The following is a 27846-nucleotide window of genomic DNA, read 5'->3' as shown; positions in this document are numbered from 1 at the left end:
GCCCCGCCCCGCGCGCCTTCCCGCGCTGCCCCGAGCCCGGCCCCGCCCCGCCCCGCCCGCCAGCCGGGAGGGGCTCCCGCCGCCCGCGCCGCCGCCCCGCGCTCCCGGCAGTGCCGCCGGCCCCTCGCCGCCTCGCCCGCCCTGCCTGCCGCGTCCCCCCGCCCGGCGGCCGCGATGTCCGACAAGGAGTTCATGTGGGCCCTGAAGAACGGAGACTTGGATGAGGTGAAGGACTACGTGGCCAAGGTAGGAGGAGGCGGCGGTGGCGGTGCGGGCGGAGGAGGGAGGGAGGGAGGGAGGGATGGCTGCGCGCAGCCCCCGGTACGGCCCGGAGCGGCGGGCAGGGCCGGCAGGGCGCTCGCTGGGCTCCGTGCCGGGCCGAGGGTCCCCTCCCCCGCCTGGGCCTCTCCTGCCGGGCTTCCTCCTCTCGCCGTGCCGCTCCGCATGCCGCGGGAGGTACCGTGTGTCGGCACGGGAAGCTCGGTGCGCTGAGAGCCGAGATGCCGATCCTGCCTCGCTGATCCTGTGCGCGTTCGTGGCCTCGGCTGGGTTATCCTCCCCTCGGGGCTCATCCTCAACAGGGCGATGCTGAGCTGCCGGCTGTGCTGAGGATTAATTCATTACCCTGCTGGGCACTGTGGTGATACCTGGCTGGGGCGGGAGCAGCAAACACCTGTGCGATGGCTGAACAACCTGCGGGTACATTTCACTGTTTGAAAGCTCACTGTGTCCTCATTTGCCTTCTCCTGTCACCGAGGTTTGTGGGAAAAACAACTTTCTGCTCCGGTGAATCCTTACTGTTCAGGAATACTGTCTGGGACTGTTACATCCGAGCAGAGGTGTACATGTAATTTACCTGTAATTATTTATCTCTCCCAACAAGCTAATTAATGTCTTCGGGAGCTTGACACATGCTGGCACAACTTGCCGCGATGATTGAAGCTCTTTCCAGTCTAGTTGTCAATTTTCGAACTTGTGGTGCTCCTGGCAAGAAGAAAAGTGGCCAAGTACTTCCAGCTGCTTTAGTACAAAGTCCAGCAGCTTAGCTTGAATAGTCTCCTCTGACAGTTCCAGCTAAGCTGCTGGACTTTGCATCAAAGTGGCTGTGCACTCACATGCTCAGTCTGTAAAGTGCTGGAGGAAATAACTGGGAATAATGGAATTATCCCACTTCAGCTGTTTGCTGAAGGTTGTGTACCTGTGTAATAAAGTTGGGTAATACATCGGTGTGTCTGATGCTTTCTCAGATTTGGAGGCTTGCAGAGTGTGGCAGCAGCAGGTTTGGATTCTTCCTACAGCTTTTAAAGAATTTCCATGTGTATCTAGAAAATTCACTGCACACTAGTAATTATTGGATTGTGTATCTGTGTATCTGCTGCTGAGGCAAAAGCTTTGGCAGTAACTGTTCTTGGTCCAGTTGATATCTACAAGTTCCCTGCAGTACTAATTAGCTTTTTTTAATATTCCCATTCTTCCTGAGTGGCACTGCAACTCGTGCAGCAAATGGATTTATGTGATCACTCTTTATCTGCTCCAGGGCAGAGTCAACTACTTGGTTCCATCTGCTGCTGAAAGAGGCTTGAGCAGCCTGGATGCAGTAAAGAGGCTGAAGGCTATCATCTAACTGCACTAATGAGGCAGAAATCCTTAAAAGAGAGATACTCACTGGGGTTAGATGATTAGGGTAAAAGAAGCCTGCAATCCTTGAGCAATTTTCTGCTGCTGCTAGTGTAGAAGGTGAATAAACTCTGGGAATTTTCTGTTGGTTTGTGATCTACTCTTGTTCATGCTTTTCTCCCACTTGCAAATATGTCTTCAGTTGTTAAAAAAACTACAAGAAGTCAAATGTTTACAGTCCTTTGTGTTTTCTTGACAGACTGTCGGCTAGTAAACTCTCAGGCTGGTTTCCTGTGGGAAAAAAGCTTATATGAGCAAGTTTTGACTGACCCTCATCCTTCCTAATGGTTTATTTTTGGTTTTGGTCTAATTCTGTGTTAGTTTCACCGAGGTGCAGGTAGGTGGGTTTTGGGAAGGTAAATGAAATAGAGAGGGAAGAAAAGAGTACAAGGATGAGTTTGTTTTACTGTACAACAGGAAATGCACATTGAGGAGAGGCAAGAGAACAGTATAAATCATCTGAATGTAGGAGAAGCTTCAGCTGGAACTTCACATTCTTAGTTCTGAGATTAATGAAATATGTGAAGGCAAGTCATGCTTTGGTAGTCAGAGTTCTCAGGACAGTGTCTGTTCTGTGCTGTGTGTTCTTTCTGACTCTCTTCCTTATCAGTTCTATGGCTTCTGCTCCCTGCTGCTTTCCTGCCCTGAGCATGATTTAATGTTCAGGAATTTTACTTATATAAACTTTGCAGTGGTAGAAATTTCCTCTCCCTCTCGTGGGGGAGGCAGTCATATATCTTCCAGTCTGCATCTTCAGAAAATTCTTCCTTGTCTGTCTTCCTGAAACTCTTGTTTCCCAACTTCTCATTTGTCTTGTTGCTTGTTCTGGTCTTGTTTCCTCATCATTTGTTTGGAAACAATACAGCCTTTAACTGTGATCTTGCAGTTTTGCCACCAATTACCACATGAAGGGTTTGACCTCTGATTTTGTTTCCTATCTGAATGGCAGGGCTTGAAATGCTAACTAGGTAACCCTGGCTGCTTTAAAAATAAGATTATAAATGCATATTAGCAATGTAGGAGTTGAACTCTTAGTCAGTCATGGCTTTTCTTCACTTGTGTGTAATAAGCCATGGAGGTTCTATCTTTGGAGACATAAGTATCTCTTTTTTTCTTTCATTTGAGGTTTGGTTAGTAAGTATAAAGAAGAAAGAGAATGTTTCTGCCACTCCAACAGTTCCTGGACAAAGAAAGGATGCAGAAACAGCAAGAGTCTCCATTTGCATTTTATGTATTTTTGCATAGGGATTTGGCATCCTCCTGAAGATGTTTTCTTCAGGGGAAAAACTTTTCACAGGAAGAGTGGTTCTGAGGGGTGGCAGTGAAATAGGCAGTGCCAAATTAAACTGCTTTGTTGCTTAGCAGAAGAGATCTTAGCGATGCCACTCTGCATTTGGAAGATATTGTTGGCTTCTGTTTGGTGAAAATACGAAAGATTATTTTTATAGTTTGAATAGTCTTGTAGGACTTCTATTTTTTAAGAGACATCATGTTACCATCCACATTCCTCAGCTTGCCGCAGTGTCAACTTTCTTCATGGTAAATGTAAATTTCTCCTGAAATACTGTATCTAGTGTGTTATGCCAGAACTTCAGTACAGTGTCAGCTATTTTTATGATGACTAGTTTAAAAAGTAGTTTTTACTGTTTGCTCCCTTTTGGATCTAGCCAGCATATGTTGGCTTCAGAGGTGTCTACAGCAGCCTGAGGGACTGAAGGAATTCTGCACTCTTCCCACGTACATCCACTCAAATTTTTCAAATTCCTCAAGAAGGCAGAAGCTTCCATGGGAACAGCTGAATTCAAAGTGCAGTTTAATGGGTGAGGAGGACCCACGCAGCTGAGAGGAATTCACTTCCCTCAAGGCAGGGAATGGGTTAAAAAGTACCAACTAATTAGAAGAAGACCAGGTTATATTAAGCCTACAAAATTTCTTGACATGGATGCTGTTTGCTCTTTTTCCTTTAGCCTTCTCCCCCAGTGGAATTAGATAAATTGCAGTTGCTTAGAAAGGAGTTAATTCTTTATCAGCATGTGCACATAGCATTTCCAACCAGCAGCAGATTTCTGAGGCTGAGTACCATTTCTTTTATTCACCAAGCATAAAGTTTTTGGCAAGATAAACTTAGGCTTGTAGGAGAGAGGCTTCGATAAGAGTTTGTTCTGAAGTGATTTCATCCCCTGCAGCTTAACTGAGAATTGCCCACTTCTTGAGCTGCTTTAATCCCCTCCATGGCTTCCTAAACCTACCACTGCTTGCAGTTAAGTTTGGTAACTGAACTCACCTAATACCATAAGAAGATAGGACAGGCAACCCGACTGGAAGCACCAGATTTTTGCTGCTCACAGGACTGGGAGGCTGAAGTGATAGCAGCCTGTGAAAGGGATGTTTGTAGAAAGTGCTCCAGTAGGCATTTCTGTGGAATCTTGGGTTTTTTAAATAACAAACAAAACCAAAGCTCTAGAGAACCTCCAATAACTCATCTAGGCAATAGCAACCAGCTATGTGTTCTTGGCAAAACTGTGATGCTGCAGTCCTGCAGTTCTTTGGGATGTAATAGTTTGAATATATATCTTGGGAAATGTGTAAAACTTGACTACTGCAAAACTAACTAGAGAGGCTAAAATTTAAAAAAAAATTTCAGAAATACCTTTTCAAATAGAAGTAGCAGTCAGGGTGTAGTTAAGCTCTAAGTGTTGTGAAAAAGAGACTCAAATATATCTGTGAGAAGAAAGAATAACATTGAGAAATAAATAGCTTTTAATTCTTGAGGGTAACCTCTGTTCTTTTGAGTGTCCACTCCAATGACTTCTGTGCCTTCAGTTACAAACTACATGAAAATGGTTAAATAAATAGCTAAGTGGTTCCTAGATATGCATGGATTACCTGATTTCCAGGTAAAGCATCCCTTGGATACACTGAAATTCCCCTTGTCTCATCATGCTTACGTTGAAGTGCACATTATTATTATTATTATTTTTATTATTATTATTATTATTATTATTATTATTATTATTATTATTATTTTAATGGCTGCATCAATACCTGGATTGCCTCTGGTCAGGTTACAAGTTTCCAGCTCTTGAGTGCTAGCCTGAAAACCTGTCTGGATTAAGTTCAGGGTAGCTACACCTCACTAGTTTGTCCAGGAGCATATCAGGGAGCTAAACACTCACTTTATTCCCTGTGGGGCCTCTTGGATATCTCTGTATTCCTGGATATCTGTATATTATGGCAGCACTTTCACTATGTGGGTTTGTCTTTATCTGGAGATTCTAGACTTCTGTTATTTTCCACTTGATTACTGTTGAGTCTGCTGAAGTGTGATTGCTAAAGATAATTTTGCTTTACTGCTCAGTTCTAATTAAACTTGGTGTTCAATTTACATTTTGCAAATTTTGAACATGATGGCCTAAATCTTTCTTTTATGGAGCAAGAGAGTTGTTTGCTACTTTAACCTGCTGTTGGCAGGTTCCATATTCATGGTAGAGTTGCTCTTAACTAAAATCCCAGTTTTTCTTGACTAGAAAAAATTCCAGAAAAACACAGCCTGACTGCCACTTCTTAGTAGTGTGTGCAATAAAATGAATGAGGTTGTTGAAAACCACCTCTTCAGGATGGCTAATTAATTTCCCCAGCCTGAGGACATGTGGCAAAGAATTATTCACAGATATTAATAGCTTTTGCATCAGTGCTTAAGTAGTTTGTAGGAACAGCATGGAGTAACAAACTTGCCTCCAAACTTTTTTTAAATTTTTTTTTATTGTGGTGGAATGTGTGACTCACTGACTGAATGAACATCAGGATTCTCAAATCTTCCCTTTTTTGTGAAGCTACAGATAGAACTGATTCTTCAGCCATTTCCATTTGAAATGTAAACGGAGCTCATTCCAGCTGTGATCCTTTGAATGATCATCAATCTGGAGCTGCTAAATGCAATATTTTCTTGGAGATGTTCCTGTCAGGCTGTGGGGATTTCATTCATTGAGTTGGCTTCTTCTGGGCTCTGAAAATCTTGGTGGCTTTAACATATTGCCTGAGTGATTCATGTTTGACCTTTCTGTGCTTAAAAACCCCAAGTTAAGCTTCCTTATTTGATGCTGCTTGGTCTGTTCTTACCATGCTGATTTTTCCTGTGTCTGAGTGCTGTTTGCTGCAAAAAGTAGAGAGAGTTATTAAGATCAGATTTTAATGAAACATTGAATTTCAAATTCTTTTTTGCTGATGCGCTAATGTATTCCGTTCCCTAAATTAAAAGCAAATTTTATCTCTGCAGTGAATATATCCAGTTTTGTCCAAGTTTGTGGTATGTAGCATTTGCATTCCTAAGTATGACAGTCAAAGTTGGGAATAGGTTATGAATAACAAGCAGGGAATTTAGTGGTGTGAGGAAAACATCTACTTGTAATACTGCTTTTCTTCTTTCTGCCCTCCCTTATTCTAACCACAGTTTTCCCTCCTGTATCAGGAAAACCATATCAGTTTTATCTTTTATAAATCCTTGTTTTTCAAGCCTAGCTCAGTTAATTCTGCCTTGAACAAGAAGGCTTACAGGAGATGAGCTAAACTTTCCAAAAGTCCAAGAGAACAGTTGTGCAGGGAGATGTTCCTGTATCCATTTGGAATATTAGTTGAAAAGTTGTGTCAGATGTGAAGATCATACACTGAATTTAGACTTGGGTACCGTGGGATTGGTGCCTCCTGCAGTAAAAAATACCGGATGAGTGGATCTTGCAGCAGGGAAAATGCAGCAATGAGGATTCCTCTGGATTGCCCTCAACAGACCAAACAAGTTCCATTTGTTCGAGGACCATGTGCTTGGCTGGTGAGATAGCAGGGCTTGAAGGTGCTGATACCGTGTGCTGCTCAGGGTCAAGGAGAGCACAGTGGGCTCAGGAATGCAGGCTTCTCATGGCCAGGAATTCCTCAGGCTTAGCAAAGGCTGGCAGAGAAAATTTAGAGACAGAAAAATTTCTAGAGACAGAAAAACCCAGGGATGTGTACAACTGTATTGCTAAAGTCAGGGATACAGTTTTATGTGCATTGTCAGTTGTGTTCAGCAGGATTTTTTATGGCTTTGTGTTTCTGCTTGTTTGAACTGAGTATGTGTGAGCAAAGTTGCTTCTTTCTACCTAATTTGCCCACTTCTCAAGTTGAAGGTTTGTGTTAAGTTATTCCTAATTCTTCACCCCACCCTGTGGCAAAATGGATGTTGAATTTCCCAGTACAATTCAGTGTAAAAAAGCAGTTGTCATTTCCCTAGACAGATCTATTCCTAGGACAAAAGCATTCCCTGGAATTAATAAGTGCCAATATCTGACCAGCTGGTTATACAACAGTTGTTTTCCTTACAAGTTGCAGTTTCAGCAGTTTTGAACAATTAGAAGTTTCTCTGCTTTAGCTCATTACGAGGAGGGTTAGGTACAAATCAGCACAGCTCCTGTCAAAGTGAGTTTAAAACCTTTACTGGATGTTGGATATGATATGAACTTCTTTTTATAGCAGGCTGATGGTAAAGCTTAGGGTGAGTGTGACCAGGAATGGCAAATTCTGGCAAATGGCAATTACAGGCCACAGATGGGGAGGGAAGCAATATTTTAGTTTAAATAGTTAAGGAATTGATATCTGTAGTGTTGGTATCATGATTTGGAATGCAGTCAGTAGTAATAAGTCCTGTTGAAGAAGCAACAGTTCTTATCTTAATTATCTATTTTATTAGAATGTACTTTTGTGTGTTTTGTGGGGTTTTTTTTTTGGTTTTTTGTTTTTTTTTCTCTTTTTAGCAAAGCCAAGGGTAACAAATAATTTGTTTTCCCAAAAGCAGCTGAAATCCTGATGAGGGAGAGTAGGAAGGGAAAGAAAAGATATTGTCTTGTAAACTCACAATGCACATGAATAGAGCTTTGAAGCAGCTTGGGGAGCTCGGGGTTTGGTGCTTTTAGCACTTTGCCCATTTTTAGTCTTTATTAGCATTTCCTGTGCAGTGCAGTTGTGTAGCTCAGTTCACATCCATCGTCTGCCAAGGGCATTGCATTTCTCCAAGAAAGAATTTTTGTCTCTCTTGCTGCACCAAGGGTTAGAATATTGTCTGCAGCTTGTCTTTGCTCCTTCCTCACTGCTTACAGGCAGGAAGGGAAATGGTGAAATCATTTGGAAATCAAAGACACTAATTGCATGCAGTGGCTAATCAGCTGAGCAGACCAAAACATCAAAGAGAGGTGTGCTGGAGACTCTGCTATCACATCTTCAGCCAAATTTCAAACAACATTCTGGGTCAGTTTATCCAAAAAATTGTGTGCTGAAAGTTTCTGATGAGCTGAGATCAAGTCGATAATTATTGTTGAATGACTGATGCTTTCGTTTCCCATTTATGAACTTGTTTTTTAACACACTGGTGACCTATAAATTAGTGATTAGCTTCGAGCAGGAAAGATGAGCTGTTGGGCCATCTGAGACAATAGACACAGAGCTGTCCATAGAGCAGTTACCAGCAGCATCTGTCTTTTCAACTGATTTGTTAATGACACTATGAAAGCAAATACCGCAGGCAATAAATGTTTAAAAAGTATTTTCCTGTTTGTTCAAAACAGTGCTGCCAGTGCTTGAGTCAGGCAATGCAGCTGGGAGTAGAAGAAAGTAGAAGATTTCAAGTGCTTTAATAAAAAAAACAGGTCAGGAGGATTCCTGTGAGGTGAGATCTGCATTTCTGTGTGTGCCCTGTATTAAAAAAAAAACCAAAAACAAATCAACAAACCAACAACAAAACCCACAGAATCCTTTGTATTCAAGTGAGGCATTTGTGAGAATCTTTATTTCTTGGATTGCTGACTTATCAAAAACTTCAGTAATTCTGTTAACTGTTCCTTGGCTAGAGTCATGGATATTTAGCATGGTTTAAAGAAAACTTGAATTTGGTTTGTCATAAAACCAGTAATTGTCTGTTAGTTAAATTTAGCTTGAACATAATGACAGTAAATACAATTACTTTCAATACAGGTTCCTCTAATTAGGGTGCAACATGAAATACAGTCTTTAGCTCTGTTCCTATGACAAGTTAGTAGACTTTATTTCCTAAAGCATTTTGAACAGTAATTCCTGGAAATCTGGAGAAAATCGCTTAGCTTTTGTAGGTGGATTATTTCAAACTTTTAAGTGCAATACCAATATTTTTAAGTTTTAATGAAAATATTGCAGTGAAGCTGAATATTCCAAGTGTGTATAATGGGTTTAGGGAGCATCCTGTAGCTGTTAATGCATATATTTTTAAGTATATACTGCTTAGAAAGCAGCTTTTATTTTATGGATGCAAAAATAGCTTTTCTGATCAAGTTTTTTTGCTTTCATGTTTTGTTTTTGCATTATTCCAATCACCAGCTGCTTCACCGTGTCAAAAAAACTCTGCATTGAGGCACAAAACTCCTAGAACTCGTTAATGCTGCTTTTGACATTTCATATCTTTTTATGCATTGCTGCATGAAGAAAATGTAAATTCAATGTGCACAGGAAAATAATGCCTGGTAATCTTCCAGAAAAACCTATTTAGAAGCCAAGCTTCATTGCTTTGGATTTGATAGAACACTTGATTTTGCCTTGGACATATCTTTTGTTGGTTTTTGGAGAAGTAATTCCTGTTTATGATGCTGAGCCCCAATTATAGCACTTAAATTCAGTATTTTTTAACCATAGCAGTAATCTTTGGGCAATACACTCATCTTCCTGTTTATTCTCTCATCTCTTCCTGATACAGTACAACCTGAGCTTTGAGAATTCACATTTATTATCGTTGTGGGTTTTTTTTTTTTTACTTATTGTGCTTTTAGATCATGCAGAGAATTGCAAACACCAAGCTGGCATCTATTGAAACTGAAAGCCAGCAGCTGGCACTGACTGTTTGCCTGCAAGGAAAACATCCACTTCCTGTTCATTCCTTGGACAAACATCTCCTGAGGAGTTTAAAACACAACTCACTGTGGGTTATTCCAGAAACTGAAAGTGTTCGAATTGAGACTAACAGCTCAGTGCAGTCTGCATGGTGATGGATCCTTTGCTCAGCTGCTTCATTTTGGTGCAATTTCTGACAGGTTGAGCTTGATTTTGTGTGAAACTGCAGGAACAGGTGTTTTGGAGATTCTTTGTTTTGGTGGTGTCATCTGCAGTCAGTTTGCTGAATGTACAAATTGAGAATTTCTGCTCCAATTCCTGGTTTAAGTTTGGTTTATGGTTGGCAATCTTCTGGCACCATGCGAGCTGGAATTTGTTCATCCAAATTTATATATATTATATATATTTAATCCAAAATCAGATCACCCAAAAGGCAGGGGTAAAGCACAAAGTCTGGCCAGTCACTTCAGGAATAAATACCCAAACCTTTTAGTCCAGCTCAGTGTTGCCTGTGAAAATGTAAAAAAAACCACTGCATTGTGATCAATAACTGCAGTGCTTAACACATCTCCTGAGAGTGAACATCAGGTTTATGTCCTGTTACCATGTAGAGTAACTCAATTGATCTGTAGTTCTTGCAGAATTAATGGGTAAAGCCTTTAATTTAAGTTTGTGCCCCTGTATGATGTCTGATAGGTGAGTCCTGATGCTGTAACTAAAGCATTTTAATTCCAAATTTTGACAATCGTTCTAAGCAGAGGTAGTTTGGAAAGTGATAATTGGCTGTTTCAGTTCATGATCTCAAATATTTAGTGCACTGACATTCATTAATTAAAGTGGTGATCTGGACAGAGAGTAATAATACCTTTATCTTGTATTGTCAGTTGTAAGTAACAACTTACTCTGTCAAAAGTAGTTGCTGTCATCGCTCTGAGCTGTTGATGACAAAGTTAAAACTTTTAAATTAGAAACTTTTAAGATTAGAATTCTTTTAAATGAGAATTCACAGGAGCTCCACAGCTTCATTCCTGTTCCATCACTTGCTCATGCAATCAGTGGGTGGGTTACACTGTTTCTCACTCAAATCTTGCCCAGATTAAGGATTTTGGGGAGGGGAGAACCACTGTTTTCAATAACGTGTTTGGCACATCTCTGAAGCTGGGATGGTAGCTCAGGCTTCTAGAAGCTGTAGCTAGGAAACAGTTGGTTCACTGCTGTTCTGCAGAACAACTCATCTATCAGGTTTGTTTGTCTCCCAAAATGCTGATCCAACCGAAGCACAGATGGCTCACTAGTTCAGTTTATTTAGCAGTTGTTTCTGGAATTGTATTCTTTTGAGACAAAGGACTTCAGATTGCATTTGATTTGATGGTGGATAAGCTAGATACTTGTTTACCACCAACAAAACCTGAAAAGTATGCTTGATAAGCACCAGAATAAGTGTAGCAGTGCTTCTAAAAGCTTTTCAGGGTACTTTAAAAACCATATCAAGACAGGCAAAATTCATCATCAGGTTCATAATTCATTTTCTTAACTTTTATAGACCAAGTTTTGGTGTTGTCATTAGCAATTAAGGCTTTTCCTAAAGCAGAGAATTGCAAAGTTGATACCCATTTTTAACACACATGGACATCCACATCTGTCTGCTCTGCTTGTAGAACTTGCTGCCAAATGCCAACTGGAGAGACACATCACAACAGAAACCCCTTTCTGATAAACTGATCTGGGTCTTTCAGTGGGAATGTTATGCTAAAATTCCTTGAGTAGCCTTTATTTCAGCTTTCTAAAAGCAGAAGCTTGGTTGGATAATTCAGGCAAATCTAATGACATATCCTAGAAGTGGATCCAGAAAAATAATGAAAATTTGGTGCTGGTGTCTGCAGCCTCTCCCACAGAGATTCAGCTTTCTGTACTCAAGTTCCCTTCTCAACATCTGTTAATTTGAATTCACTTTCTGATCACTATCTACAGGATTTCTTGTGGATGTTTTTGCCATTTCTGTTTGTTTCGGTGAGATGTGATAAGGGGGAGGTGTAAAGACAGCCTGTCCCATGTACTTCCCAAAGCACACAGGGTAGAAAGAAGACATCTGGGAGGAAAATTCCTTTTTTGCTTCAAGTTATGAAATGTAGAGGTCAGGGAATAAAACACCCAGCAGTGTTGGAAAAGTGGTATTTAATATCTCTGAGGGTAAACACAAAAAAAATCAGCAGGAATGCTTAGCTAACGCAGTCACTCAGCCATTAAACAAAAACCAAAGGACTTCAAGGTTTTCTGAAGCTCTCCAAGTGGAAAGCAGTTACCCCAGACAATAAATCTGGGTCATTTGCTTCAGTTCAGCTGTCTACAGAAACTGTGCTCCTCTCAGGCTGCAGTTGGAAAACTACTGGAATGGTTGGAATATGCTGAACCACTGAGCAAGAGCAGCAGTTGTCTCTGCAAGGCTGAATGAGCCTGGCTTACATTTGCTTTTTTGGGTGGACTGAAAGTAAGGAATTTTTGAAAAATACAGGGGATTCACATGAAAATTTGGATCCTGCACAACATGTTTGCAGTTGCCATTGGGAACTGCCTACTTGCAGTTACAGTGAGTTGATTTCTCAGCTCTGGCAGGATCTCACAGCAAGTTTTTAACTGAAGAAATCAACTTCAAAAATCATAAACAATTCGCAAGTTACAACATTATTCTTTTTACTTCCCTTTCTGCACTTTGGACTGAACCCAGACTCTGAGTTATTAGTTATTTTACCAAGTTCCGCTCTTGCTTTTGAGAGCATGAGAAATGTTGAATGTTTTTCAATGCTGCAACTTTCATTCCAGGTCAGATATATTGAGGAATCTGTAACAAATACAGAGTTACTCAGAAGGGGAAGCAGAATGGTGAACTGGGAGGAATCTAGAAATGTTGTGCAGATATGCAGAGGTGAAGGTATGGCAGCTGAAATTCAGTTGAAATTGAAATTATTAAAGAATCTGGGAGGCCCAGGAAGATCTGTGGCTACTGCTTTATGAAGCTGAGGGTCTGTTGATAAAATAAAAAGCTTTTTTCCTCAGTTTTGATCAGTCAGTGAAGGATGTAAAAGGTGATGCTGTTAGAATTGCGGCAGTTTGGTTTTTTGGGGTTTTGCTGTTAGTTTGTTGGTGTTGTTTTTTTTTTTTCCTGAAGAAGACAAAGGGAAGATTTTCCAGTTACCTTTCTGTACAAAGGGCAGGATATAGAGAAGTTTGCTTAGCTGTGCACAGTGACAGAGACAACAGTTCCAGCTGAAATATGGGAAATTCCAATGAGGTGTAAGACAAGGAACTACCTCACAGTGAGGATGGTCAAATCCTGGGTAGGATGTAATCCTGAGTGGTGTGTGGAGCTCAGCTGAGCAGCCTGAGCTGATTGGAGTCTCTTGGAGCAAATGCTGGACTGCATCATCTCCAGAGTTCCCTTTCAGCCTTAAATAGTCTGCAATGAGTCACTAGACTGACAAGCTTGTGGAGTTAAACTGCCCTTGTATTTTTAGATTATTAGTCAGATTTCAGGAAGCATGGTATTTGAGTTTTCCCTCATTACCAGCAGTGTTTATAGCTTGTGGATTAGCTGGATAAAAACATCATCTTGGTTTTAGTGCTTGAGTAAGGACTGAAGGTTTTGCTTGTCTTACAATGTTTTTAACCTCACAGATATTTTAGAAATTGTGGAATGATTGACCTTGTGTGTAGAAAATGAATGTTTTTTCCAGTTGTTTCTGCTGTATGGTTTTTAGGGATTCTTAGTGTTTTCATCTTTAGTGCTAGAGAGGTAAATATTGGTTAGATGAGCCCAGAGCTGCCATGTGGCAGCAAAAAACACTTGAAAACTCTGATCATGCAGCTGAAACAAACAGCAAACTTTGCCTTAGGTACTTAAAATATAACCATTTCAAGAATTTCAGTAGAATGACAAAAAAGCTAGATGTTTTCATGTTCAGAGTACTTGCCTGGTGTTTGTGTTTGTGGATTTTTGGGGGTAGGGGAGTGGAGTTGTGAGGTTTTTCTAAAGTCTTTTCAGTGATGAATGAATCTGGAGAAAGTTATACTGGAGAATGATTGAAGGGAGTGTGGGGAAACTCAAATTTTATATTGGACTATTGTATTTTGGAGCAGATTAAGACATAATCACTTCATCCATGCCCCCCAGATACCCACTGTGGAAGTGCAGGATTGTTTGCTAAACTGTTTGGGTACATGGCTAATATTTTTTTGTTTTCTAAGCTGTGATTTATTCAAGCTTGCTCTCCCTTTAGAAGACTCAGGAATACATTGTTTCTAAGTGATTTCAAAGATCAGTTTGTATATGTTCCATTTCAAAACACAGAATTTAGCCCTTCAGGCACTTAGGTTGATTTAAAAGCTAAAAATTAGTTATACTGGGGGGAAAGATTTAATTCATTACATACCAATATAATTTCTGTTATATCAATATATGTCTTGAGATTGTATCCAACACCATAAATTACAGTTCACTTCTGCCATCTCATTTAATCTTGAATATTTAAAACCAAATAACACAACCAGCATAAACAAAGGCCTGGGGGGAAGGTAGTAGATAAGAAATTTTTGGAAGTAGGATTCTCATCTGCACCAAGATATTCAAAACATGTCATCCGTAGAACTTAAACTTTTCTTGACAGAAAGAAGATTTTTTTTTTTTTTTTTACTCTTCCTGTTTCCCACTCAGCCAGCAGTGATGAAGCTGCTGCTGTATTTCAAAAGTCAGTTATCTAATACTCTGTAAGAATGGCCATCCTTGTGTGCAGGGAGATGGAATAATGCAACACCAGACTGTACAGGGAGTTATTGTCTGGCCCAGAATAATGAAGACAGGAGTTACACAGAACCTTCCCTGCACTCTAAGGACTTCTGGCTGCATGGAATCTGCTTTCCTTCGTTAAAGCTGAAATGAAAGGAATGCATGGAATGGGGAGATGCAGTTATTTGAGCATGGCAGGATAAGCACAGATGGGGATGTGGAGTTGTTTCTAAATCTGAAAGAGCATTTTAATGCCACCAGTGTTACAGGCACTGCTCTACTAATACAGTTAACCTATGCAATGGGATTTAATGAGGGCACAATTCTCAGTTTCTATTCCTGTGGCTGAACTGCAGTGTAAATCCCATTTCTGCTCTGTTCAGGTGCCAAGGCGTGGAGCAGATGAAGGAACAGATCCAATCAATTCTCACACTGATTAGTTCCCTCATTGGATTCATCATTCAGCCACTAATTCTGGTGCAGGGCTGGGAAGGGTCAGACTGGGGCTGGAAGGAGTGCAGCTGGAGAAAAATTGGTGCTGAAGTGGTGGCTGAGCTGTGACATTCATAGCCTGGCAGAAATGGTCTAGAGCAGCACTTCTGACTAACCACAGAGCTCACATCAACACCTGCCTTGGGTTTGGTTTCAGTTCCTGTGCTACTACAAAATAATCCTGTGCTTGAAGGCTGGAGTGTGCTGGGATGGTGCTGGATGAGTTTGAAGTTCATTTTTAATTGTTGATGCTTCTGAAACTGGCAGGAGTTGGGAAAAGAGATTTAGCAGATAAAGGAGACAAGGGAGGCAAGGAATACTGCCTTGTGAAATAAAGACTGCAGAAAGGTAGGGAATGTTGAAGGATGGAGTCATTTTGGTGTGGTTGAATAATCTGCCCGGAAAATAACGAGTTTTAAAACTTGTGCTTTGTGACTAAACTTGTTCATTCAACATTTTCATGGAGCTGATGTCATAACCTGCATTAGGGACAAAGTCAGCAAACTCTGGTTCGTTCTTTTGACAAGAAGAATGAGGAATTCATTTGGCACCCGTTATTGAGGGCAGCTGTTAAGGTGCAAATTCTTCCAGATTACTCTGGAACATCCATCAGGTGTACAGGAGGGCAGTTGGGCTGTCAGGAACTCCTCTCTGAGCTCAGGTAGAAAGAGGGGGAGCATAAAAATCGGAATATCCAAAAAGAACATCAGCACTTTCCCAGGGTGGGCAGGGATGGAACTAAAAAAGCCAAAGCCTTGACTGGAGCTGAACTGGAAAAGAACATGAGATGTATATTGGCAAGAAAAGGTGAAACAGGGAAAATGTGTGAGAGAGAGGATAATGGAAGAATTAAGTTCAAGAGTAACTAATTTTGACAGTATTCACTTAAGGAATTAGTTAGAACAGATCTTTTTATGGATTAAATTGCTCCATCAGAGAAAATGGGTGATAGTTGCATTCAGAGGATGCTGTAATGAATCCTAGTCTTAGTTACTTAAAAAGCAAAGTTGTTAAAAGTGTTTGGGAGCGAGCTGCTAGTTTTTATTTTCCTGTCCTTCAGTGAAAAGTTGATAGCCAGGTTTCAACTGACTCTGATACTTCAGGACCTTCTAATTGAATATTCTTCTGTTCTCCATTTTATGTGACTTTTTAAAACAGGCCATAAAAGTCTTCTTTCATGTTGCCTTGTTTAGTAATTGGAGATCCACAGAGGCTTTTCTTTACCCACAATCAGATTTTAATGGAGGGGATTAAAGCAGATACCTGGGAACTGCTGTTCCTGATGTTTCATGTGCTGAACCGGTTTTTAATGTGATTGCATAGTGAGGCTTTGATCTGCAAAGAAAAATGTTACTGATGTGGTTAATGCCAGACTTAGCCTTAAATGTCTGCCTGAGTAAACTCAATGGATTCTGGAAGGTCATGAAAGAGGTGATCATCTCTTTCCTTTTGCATGGGCAAATTGCTTTTTGAAGTTGTGCACAGACATCTGCACAGTTGTTAGTGAATTTGTAGGTCTGCTCTAGAAAGTGAAAATAAATAATCTTCTTGGAGGAGAAGCTTGACCTTCCACTGAGGCAATGTTTTATTTTGGGGATGATACAATTCCTTGATCCTGGCTTAATTGTATCTCTTGTAACTGTTAACCTCATTGGTGCTCTGTTTGACTCTAGAAGGTGGCAGAAATCCCATAAAACTTCCTTGACGAATTCTGTGATTTTTCAGTGATTGGACAGAGTTTGATCCTTATTTATTAAATACATTGGTTTATCTTCCCTTCCTACTTCCACATTTCTTGGGCTGGCAGTAGGAAAGGCCAAGTGAAGCTTTATAACTTTCAGTGATCTGTTTTACTGTGGCTGTGAAACAACTGGATATTTGACTTGGTTTATTGCAGAATACAGGAGTACTTCTAGTCTTGGGGTTTTTTAAATTTATTTTATGATGTCTTGGTTCTGCTGATTCAGGCTAATATGTTCTGATGTTGAACTTTGAATATTGATGATATGTGTTCTCAGTGCCAGTATTCAATACCATGTAATCTTTCTGGGACATCTTTATTTGCTGACTTTTTTGCTACATTTTCCCTGTAAATAAGTTTTCATCATCTTTGAGGAGATCTCAGAAAACTCAGAGTTTGGGTGTTGTTTTTTTCCCTCTGAAAGTTCATTGTCCAGCAGGAATTTATTCCACAGCCAGCTTAGGAGAGAACAGAGTTTCTTTGTTTTAGTCCTTAAAAACAAAGAAAAATTGCTATAGTATAAGCCAGTGAGCCAAATAATATTTATGATCTTAAGGAAGTGAGAGCTTTGCTGCACTGTCCTGAGCTTGAGATATGATAATTCTGATTTTCCTTTGGGATGTGAGCTTGGTGGCTTTACTGTGTGCTGTCCCAGGACTTTGCAGGAATTGTTGGGGGCTGTTTTGGGTTAGTTATTGTGTGGCTTTCATGTGGTTGTCTTCTCAAACTTGTGCACCCAATCCCTCATGTATCAGCAATCAGCAGGGGTTAGTTATTTAAATGCCAGGTGGTTTAAAACTGATGGGAAGTCTCCCTGTGCAAATAAAAGTTTAATTTTAACATAAATATGTGCTGCTTCCTTGTCTGCTTTGTCAGACTGTTCACATGCTTTTAGCATACTTTGATCTGGATGATTTTTTATTTTATTGGAACTTAATTGTCAAAATCAGCAAATTGAGAAGCTACATCACAATACTATCTGCAACAAGGGTGTATGATGAATAATTGAATATCCTGTGGAGAGGAGAGGAGAATAATGAGGTCATCTTGCTATTTGACTAGTGGTGTGTAAAACTCTGATTATACAGAACATCAAAAGCAGAATAAGATTTCCTCCTGGCAGTCTTCTCTTCCATTCTTAGAAGGGAAGTAAGGTCTGGAAGATATATGTCAATCCCTCTATTATTCTGTGCACTTCCTAGAAATTTGGGACAGCAATGAGGGAACTGCAGGGGCTTTATAGAGAAATATGAATTGGTGCTGCAGCCAAAATTCTCAGTTTTTCTGTGGAGGTGCAAGGCTGGAGGTGTGGTGCTAAATTCAGCCACTTCCTAAAATACCAAGATCCCTTGCAGACAGGAACAAGAAGCCACTTACCACCCAGCTTGTCTGTAGCTGGTTCCCAGTAACTCCTTGTCACTAATGAAGGGCAGTAAATCACTTTATCCTTAGTTGCACAACCCAAGGTGAGGAAACAAAGCTGATTAGGCACTCAGCAAATTAAATTTTGTTTACGCCTTAAGAGAGGTCTCAATCCACTCTAGAATACAACTTCCTGTGGCCTGCTTGGGTTGACTCTTCACACTTGTTTATGTCATGTAGAATTGGCACAAGTGCTATTTATAAAGCGGGGTGGACAGTTTCATCATTGGGTTTTAAATGATGCACAGCCTGGACTCGTTGGTGGTTATGGTGCTGACTGATTTCTGTGCAGTTGGTTTGTCATGATGCAAAATTTCAGTGTTCATAAAGCAGATAATGTGACTTAGAGAAAGGAATTTAGGAAATAATATGATCCCAGATATGGGGCAGCCGAAGCAAAATGAGCCAAGGGGAGCATTTCATACAAACTCTAATGCTTTTTTTATTGGTTTATTTTGGGATTTTTTTAAATCATGAGTTACCTAGTGCACTTGGGTACTTGTTCCACTTGAGATGGACAGAAAAAGGGATCAAGGTTGTCTTACAGGCATAAATGCAGATGTGAGGGAATAGAAATTGGGCAACTTAATTTTCCTTTTCCTTGGGCAGTGACTGAAATACTTGAGTGTAACATTCTTCAGCATGTCTGACAGCGTTGGATTTCTTTCAACCTTTTCTTGGGGTGTTATGTCTAAAATGTTGCTGACCAGCTGCTGTTTGTATTGAAGGGTGAAGATGTCAACCGGACACTGGAAGGTGGGAGGAAACCTCTTCACTATGCAGCAGACTGTGGGCAGCTGGAGATTCTGGAATTCCTGCTCTTGAAAGGAGCTGACATCAATGTATGTATTCATTTATTTGCTTTGGGTCTTCCTACACACAGAAGGGATTGGTAGAAGTGCCTGAATGGTTGCTGAAAGATAGAAATCTAATTAAAAATTTTGATGCATTTAAAAATATTTGAGAGGTTAGAAGCTTAAAATTACATTTATTAAATGTTCTAATTCACTTTGGACACACTCGAGAAAGTTGTTTGTAGCTGTAAAAAGTTAAAATTTAATTCGACCTCAATTAGAAAAATGATTCCAGTGATCACATCAGAATAATGTTTGTAATGCATATTTGCATTTGCTGGAAGGGATTTCAGAAGCCATCCTTGGCCAGGGCAGGGATCAGCTGTTTAAATTAGTTTGCTTTTTTACTTCTTTGGAAACATTCATTCTTGTTTAAAGTCATTTTGCTGTAGCTTGACATGTGTGGTTTTTTGTTTTGAAAAGACTGGTCTGAATTATATCAGCTCTCCAGAAATTAAATTCCTAAATACTTTAACCCCAAGTGTTGTGCCTTAGAATGATTATCCAAAAGGTAACTTACATGACATCTTAGCTTTAGTTTATGACAAAAATACTTGGATTTTTTCCTTAATGTCTGAAAATGTTATCTCTTCCTTAGGAATTTTCCTGACTGGAGAAGAGTTTAAAAATAGCATTTCAGTTGCTCCATTTCTTATTCTTTCCAGGACTGTAGTTTAGAGAGAAGACAGCCAAAACAATGTTTCAGTCAAAACTGTTTTCTGAAGAGATGCTGGCTGTGAAATGGGAGAGTTAGGAGTAGTGCTTTTAAACTGGGCAAAATTTGTCACCTGAAACTCCCCAATTTCCATCATTGGCCTAAAATGAAGTCTTGTGGGAGAAATACCTCTTTTTTTAAATGATAACTTTTCTTTTTAAAAAAAAAAAGAGAGAAAAAGAAATCGAATGGAATGTATTAATATGGTTAAATTTTCACTTCCTCTGCTGTTGGCTGAAGGAAATTAAGAAGTTGTGTGAAACCTTCTAAAGTTGTGTGAATTTGTCCTTCAAGTCTTTATATCTCAATTTCCAGGCTCCAGACAAACACAACATCACCCCACTCCTATCAGCAGTCTACGAGGGCCACGTTTCCTGTGTGAAATTGCTGCTGTCAAAGGTGAGATACAAATGTTTGGAACAGTTTATCCTTTAGCAAAGCATAATTCTGGCTTTTTTTTTTTTTATTTTTTTTTTCTTTCCAATGAAATTATAATGCTGCAGATGATATGTTGAGAACATCAAAAAAAAAGCTGGTTTTGTTGCTAAACTAGACAGGGTGACTCTGATCATGGGGAAAGACAAAATTCCAGGATTTCTGTGCTGCAGCAAAAGTAAAAGTGACCATAAGAGCATTGTGGGCAGCAAATCAGTAAGGGAAAAAAAAATTGTATTCCTTCAGTGGATTTGGCTTTGGCAGCTGAGAAGTGTTCCATGGGATGGAATCTGTGCTGTGAGGTTGCTCAGAGGTGTGGTTTCCCTCTGCCTTTGCCAGCTGACTGAGAACCCAGCTGGGCTGGCACAGGGAGGGGAAATAAAAGCAGGAAGCCAAGGTTTCTGTGTCATACAGCTGGTGAGTTTTGTCCTGAGGAGGATAAGCTTAATCTGTCTCTGTTTGCACTTTGATTTATGTTCCAAAGGTGATCAGTTTTACAAACCAGGAGTGAATTCAAGCCATGTTTTGTCTCCATTCCTGTGCTCTCCTTCTTGTTTGCACTTCCATCATTTGGCCCAAGGATTTCATGCTGTGAAATACTTTCACTTCCAGAATAAAGTTTTCCTTAAGTGCCTTAATGCTGCATGAACTTCACTTCACTTCTTTGCTCTTGCCTGAGATTACTTATGCTTTTTTGTAAACAAATGCAGTGAGTGTTAATTTAGGATTCAGATGGTGCATCCAACCTGTTTAAATTCATTTTGAGAATTGATCCTTCATTTAGGATAATCAAAAAAAATCTATCCCTTATCCCATGTTGATTTATTTCCATTTCTGTTTTGAAGGGGTTTTCATTCCAGATAAGTTGCTCAAATAGGAAATTACTTTCAGATTTCTTCATGCAGATCTAAATGCTGATTGCTTCCATTCACATGGGCCTGGCTGATGAAATATTTATAAACTGGAAGCTTATCAGCTCAGTCTGTTTGAGGCAGGGCTTATATGGAAAGGTTGTTCTGTCTCTTAACTTCATTATTTTATGACCCTTGATTAAACATTTGCTTAAACATGTCACTTCGTGTTTGTAACATAGTCATATGTTCTTTGGGAGATACCTGGGAGTCAGGTAGTTCAGCCCTTAGTGAAAATACAAAAATTAATGACTGTTTAGTGTTCTTCTCAGTTATCACAACATTCTCCATTGCTTTCCACAGGGTATGATTGTGGGGATGTTTGTAAACCTTTTACATATGAGTCTTGAGCTATTGAGAGGGAGGAGAAGGGGGAGTATTTCAAGAAATTTTTCAAGCATTGATCCATATTTTTCTTTAATAATCTGACGTTTGACTTGTGATATAAAAAGCTGGGGGTTTTAGTGCAGGAGAAACCAACATGTTAAAATAGACAAGAGTTTGAAAGCTTCTGATGGAGAATGAGGTTTGTTGCATAAGATGCAACAAACTTCACCCACTTGCTCAGCTTTCAAAACAGTTCTGCTTTTGTAAAATATCTAATGCAATTTGATCTCTGCTGTCTACTAAAAAATGTGTCACAAGAAATACCCTGTTGAGTTGGGCAGTTTAGCACTTTTTCTCTTCTCTGACAGTGGCAAAAGGCAGAGCTGTGAGTATAAATGACCACATCTGGTCACTCATTTCAGATTTCAGAGCTGCACACATCTGTCTCCTGTTCAGAAGTGTTGGCAGCTTTGCTGTCCATGAGTTCATCCATGTGCTTTTTGAACAAGAGGACATCTGCTCTGTTGTGTCCTCTGGCACCTCTTTGGGGAAGTTTGGTGGCTTTATCAGCTCCCAGTGTGGTTTCTGTGTTTGCTGCTCTTTGGTTTTCCTGCTGCTCTCAGAGCTTGTTTAACATCTTTGTGCTTTGCCTGGTGGCTCAAGTGGGCAAACATCCCTGTTTGTTATTACCCTGCCAGTGAAAAAGGGTGAATTTGTTGGTGAATGTGTATTTTCAGAGCAGAACATAGCACAGATATTAGTAACTTTCTACTTTAGGGAAGTAGAGAATACTCTGGAATCGCTGTACTTTTATGAGTTTCTTATTAAACTTGCTTCCAGGCAGTGTTGTACTTCTGCAAATTAAAGTCCTCTTGACCTGACCTTTATTGTTTCCTTCTCTTTTTATTGAATGGAGGCAGGAATCTTTCTGTCTAGCTAATGGGCCATTCTCTTAATTTATTAGCACTGAGTTTAATAAACTATGTCCTCCTTAGCTAGTCATGACCCTCTTACCCTACATTCAGTAAAGTTGGTTTAGAAACTCAGGCATTGCATGGCAATAACTTTTCTGAAGTATTTTTCTGAGAGGGAAGAGCAGTCCTATGTCAAAATTAAAAGCTTTCTTTTTATTTCAAAGTTACCTCAGTTAACAGTTCTATCTTTTGTACACTAAATGCTGGTGCATTGGTGGAGAGTTTTATAAATTCAAGTTCTTTAAATTCTGGCAGGTTGGTTACTGCATAGTTCCATTTTTCTTCAAGATTTTCTGTGCTTAACATCAAAGAACAGCTTTGGAGGTTTCTTGATTTCCTCATGGATTCTAACCTGGGTGTTGTCTAAGCATTAGCAATAATCAACACCTGGAAAAGAAGCTATTCGTGCTCTTAGTTGCTTTTCTTTTCCCTGGACAATTAAGATTATAAATGTTGAATACGTGTTAAATCCCTCAGGGGCTTTTTTTAGGGGAAAAATAAATATTTCACAAGCAGTGTTCCCGTGATTTCAGCCCAAGTGTGTGTTTGCCATGACCAGATTGTCACTTGTTGGGAACAGGCTGATCCAGCTCACCTTCATATCCCAAAAACTGCAGCATCCTTGTGCTTTTTGGGCCAAGGATGTTACACAGTGATAGGAGAGAGGTAAAACCACAGTTGTGTCACTGCAGTGGGCTCAGTGCACATCCTGCCCTGAGTGTCTCTGGGGAGCACAGGGAGGATGAACAGCTCAGTCAGGATCATTGTGGCCAGTGAGCCACCAGATTGGCAATGCTGCCCTAAAAAGCACTGCAAAAGCATCCTTTTCACATGCCACGTTGAGTATGTGCAAGTTTCAGAGAGGGAAGTGTCCTACCTTGTGAAAAATACATTGGTGGCAGATCACAGTAGTGTCACAGCCAGTTTGTTGGACTGTTAGGAAAGTTTAGGGAAGGGAGAGTTGTCTGGGGAACAGACAGGCTGTTCTGCATGGCAATTCAGTGGGGTTTGTGTGTAATCAGTGAAGAAGCTATGGGAATTCTAGCTCTATTCTGTTCTTAAACTATTGGCTGTCCTTAATAGTAACTAACAATGTGTGCTTTTTATTCCTTGTAACTGAGAAGGGATTTGTACTTCACAGAGAGCTCCTGCATAAAGTGAAGACAAACCTCTGCTGCACGCACTTTTGACAAAATGTCTTTGTACCCACAGTGTTTTTCCTGTCATTCAGTTGAGCAAAATATTCATATTTTAAAGCAAGATTTGCATATCACCTTGCAGGGTTATTCTGCAATCAGTCCTGTGATCTCTAATAACTTTTGTCCCCTTATTTAGCTACTTTATTTACAGTTTAGTCTGTGTTTTGCCTTTTATGAATATGATCACACAGTGCTCAAAGCAAACATGACTAGTTAATCACTCTGTTTCCCTTCTTTTGTTCTCCTCCCATAATTCTGGCACTGCTTGTGCTTACTTGCAGCAGTTTATTTGAGTTCTTCAATTTATCCAGTTGGTGATTTTTCTCCATTTTCCCGTTGCCTCCCTGTTCTGTTTTTGTTGCCTTTTAGGTGTAAACAGAACTCTTTCAAAACAAACCTGAGCAGTTTTGGACTTGGAATGATTTTGTGGTGTTTTTATCAGTAGGGACTTTTTTTTTAAAATGGAAGAGAAACACAATTCTTGATGAGTGTGGCTGTTTTATAATACAGAAAAAATATAGTATGATTTATTAGTAAATCAGCTCTTCCAGGTGTCACCTGTCTAGTTTAGCAAAGAGAGCTTCTTGCTCCATAGATTTTTTTTAGAAGTGTGTAATGCTGAGGTTTTACCTTTGTAAGACTAGTTGCTGGAAACAAAAAATCCGTCTGTTTCTAAGATTAACTGATAATTTGTTGAATTTACAATTTACTTTGTACCAGAAGTTATGTGTCTTTTTTCCTAATTTTAAATGACAAAACTGGAAACTTATGGTAACTTCTATTAGCTTCATGCTGAATAGTTTTCTCCATAAATCTTGTCTGTTTGGTTTGTGAATGAAAACAACTCACTGCAGTCAAAAGCTGTATGGAATCAGTAGAATTATTCCAGGTGTTTAACTTTGGACACAATCTGTGCTGCTCCAGCCTGGCTTTATGAACTGACATTCCTTCTCCTTGTCTTTGCAGGGTGCTGATAAGACTGTGAAAGGCCCAGATGGACTAACTGCCTTCGAAGCCACTGACAACCAGGCAATCAAGACTCTCCTCCAGTGACGGATGGACTGAAATCCTCAATGTCTCTCCTGTGGCCTCACACTGCTGCCTGTCTGTCACTCTTTGCATCTTCCAGCTTCTTCAGCTAAATACTTTGGGGGGAGGGAAAACCTTGATGAATCAGACTAGGTAGGGGCTTGTGTTGAAGATAATCTGGTTGGAGAGGGTTGAAAACTATTCTGAACAGTGTCCCTCTAGGACTTCTTTCCAGTGCACAATCTCTTCCCGTTCCTAGTGAAAATGGAAGAAGGAAGACAGACCATACTCCTGAATTTTTGGCTTGTAAGCCTCCTAGATTAGTACTAAGATTTTTTTTTTTTTTATTAGATGGATGGAAGTATTTCCTTTAGGTGGAAGTACTGAAATAAATTGTGAAGGAGACAATAGTCCCATGCTGTTAGTGTCTGCCATAAGCTGAGCTGTAGTAATGTAGGTGGCTGGGTTGCTCTTCTCTCTTCTCCCTTTATTCTTCTCCTGCCTAAAGCTTCTGTTGCAGTTTTGAGGACTTTTGATACTAGTTATTGGAGCTGTTCTTTCTGTTGACTGATTGGATGTCACACTCCTGTTTTCCTGACTCTGGAGCAAACCAAGAAAGACTTCATTGAGGCGTGGTGGTTTTACACTCCTTAATATCTGCCAAGGTACTGCTGGATGCTTGAATTTGAAGTCTTTCTAGCCCATGTTTGTTCTAGTCCAGGACAGACATTTTAAGTAACTCCTTTTGAGAGAGAGGTCAGAATTTCACTGTAGTTTATTTCCAAAAGGAATGTAAGAGGAAATTTCTTTACTCACCACAGCAGCATAGAATTCCTGGGCAAGTGGGAAAGCTCCAGACTGTTTGGTACGCCAGGATAATCAAGTCAGATGTGGAAAATGTACATTAATGATTTAGACATTCATATCAGGTGAATATTATTGCTCAATTTCTCTGGTAAACACATAACCTTTCTAAATTCAGGTGTAGAAGCAGGAAGATGTACAAGCAGAAGTCTTAACTTGCTCTAACTACTGCAGATTTTTTTTTTTTTTAATTGTGCATATCTTCCAATCAGTGTTTCATTGTTGAATGAATGAAGCTAAATTCCAGTAGGGCATGAGGCTTGTTCTGGGAGTTCCCAGTGTGATTATACCCCATTAACCATGGACTTTTAGATCAGTAAGTATGACAGTTTGATCATTCATGGGAAGGTATTTAATGATGATGATTGTAGGTATTCCTGTCTCATCTCTCAGTCCTCAGGATTGTCTGAGCTTCTGGCTTTCATCCTGAAAATCGTCATGAAACTGCTGGTTCACCCCAAACTGAGTAACAGGTTCTGTACCACCAACTAGACATCTTCCTCTCTTTTTTGGAATACAGATTTCAAACTTTCTGGTAACGTGCACAACACAGAAAAACAAATGTATATAATGTCTCATGCTGAATTCTTAAACAAAAGTAGCTGATACTATTTTATATCACTGTTGAAATGGAGAGGATATATAGAAGTAGATTGGTGACTACCACTCTTAATGGAGACTTAGATTTACTTGAATAATGTTGCATATAATGATTGAATGTCTCAGCTCTGAAAAGCATTGCATTGAGAGGGTAAAATGAGAGCAGGAAGTGATTTACATTTATATTTACATCTAACTATAGCATAAGAAAAGCAATGGAGAAAACAATCAACTCTGGCCATAAATTGTACAGTGCAATTACTCTTTTTCTTGGGTGGCAAGGAGGAGCAGAAGGGTTGGAAATCAGTGATCAATCAACTGGTGAACTGCTGATACAAGAACAATATTTGGTGAACAGTGCTTTTAATAACTATTTATAAGAGAACTCTTTCATCTTCTCTCTGATCAGTGCTGGATTGTCATGCCATTGTCATAGTGTGAACACAGACTAAAGGTTTAACTCTTTATTCAGCTATCAAAGTAACAATCTTTGGCATCAATTCGCCTCTATATTCTGCTATTAAATACTTAGCTGTTCAACTGCTAGTCTAGAAAACTGCAATCTGTTTTTACGTGGAGAAACTTGATTATTCAAGTTTTTTTTTTGTGTTAATTAGTGTTCAAGTCATCTGGCCATAGTGGTTTTGTATTTTTTTTTTTTTTTTATTTTTTTTTTTTCTTCTGTGTTCTTTCCTGCCCTTCCCTTTAAACTCTCATTTAAGTGAGCAAAGAAACATCATCTTTGTACTAACTCTTCTGGTGATTCACTGAGGCAATTTTGCCTCCCTTTTTCTACAATGATGGGGACACCTTATTTTTTCTTACTTCACCCTGGGGGGGGGAAAAAAAGAAGCAAAAAGACTTCAGTGAGTCAAGTGTTTAATTTGGCTGTAATATATACCCAAGCTGCCTTTTCAGATAGTTAAAAAGATGGCATTTAATGTTTGGCTTTTAAAGAAGAAATACTTTTTCTGCTTTTTGCACTACATAACAGGCGTTTCATCATTTTGCCCAGGATTTAAAAGAGGAAAAAAAAAAAGAAAAGTAAAAATAAAAGCTTGTGCATTTGTAATTGTCTAGAGACTGGGCTTGTTCATTTGTTTCTTTCTTGTTAGCTATTTTGTGGAAAAAAAAAAAATAATGGGTGGCTTCCTCTATCTTTGAGTAGGTCCTAACTAGATAAAAATACCAAACTGTAAATTATTTTTCATTCTATAAACAGAATTTAAATACTTTGTCAGACTGGAATTGCATACACTTGGAAATCCACTCTGTTCTTAAACCTTCTCCTTTGAAATTCGGGCTGAGTAAGTTATAAACTTACTAACTCTATTTTGGATTTTGTACCCTCAGCTCCCTTTTTCTTCCAGGGAGCAAATGAGAAAAGGAGTACAACAGTTAAATGGAACTGAAAATAACATTATTATTTGTAAAGAGCCTGGTAAGAATAGAGTGTCCTAGGTCAAGCAATTGCAGTGTTGCATGCAAAATTTCAAAAAAAAATAATGAACTTGTCTTAATTCTATTTTGTAAATGGATAAACAATCATCTTTCTACACAGTGACAGAAGAAAAAAAACTTAGTGCTCTGTGCATTTTGATATTTGACTTTTCTCACCATTGTTACCTGTTTGGACACAGTTGGGTTCATCATTTCCATGGTTCATAGACAGCAGAATGCTCAATGATACTGTATTTTTAAGTTTGTGTTGCAAGAATGAATGGAATAAACTTGAATTGTGCGACATGAGAATGCAGAGTTTTTATTTCCTGTTCTGCTCCTGGTTTTTATTAACCTCAGGCTGCAGTTTTTTGTTTGCTTGGAAAGTGTTTTAAATTCCAGCTCACATGGCCAGTGATTAAACTGTTCAGCTGCTGAGGAGATTGAAATGTGGAATGGAAGCTGCTTTGAAAACTAAATATCTAATGTTCTTTGTGGTTGGTTT

General features: G+C 39.6%; 1 protein-coding gene across 1 annotated transcript; it reads left to right on the top strand.

Moving 5' to 3' along the window:
* Window positions 1-51: 51 nt before the first annotated feature.
* Window positions 52-27645, top strand: MTPN (myotrophin). The gene is made up of 4 exons (XM_085049501.1): window positions 52-246; window positions 18722-18835; window positions 19878-19961; window positions 24375-27645. The coding sequence occupies exons 1-4, from the start codon at window positions 175-177 to the stop codon at window positions 24459-24461; spliced, it is 357 nt and encodes a 118-aa protein (XP_084905627.1). The 5' UTR covers window positions 52-174; the 3' UTR covers window positions 24462-27645.
* The last annotated feature ends 201 nt before the right edge of the window (window positions 27646-27846 follow it).

Source organism: Lichenostomus cassidix, chromosome 1Ab, assembly GCF_008360975.1.
Source record: "Lichenostomus cassidix isolate B80296 chromosome 1Ab, HeHo_3.0, whole genome shotgun sequence".
In the NCBI taxonomy this organism is placed as follows: Eukaryota; Metazoa; Chordata; class Aves; order Passeriformes; family Meliphagidae; genus Lichenostomus; species Lichenostomus cassidix.
The sequence above is the reverse complement of the archived record's forward strand: the minus strand, read 5'-3'. Positions and strand labels throughout refer to the sequence as shown.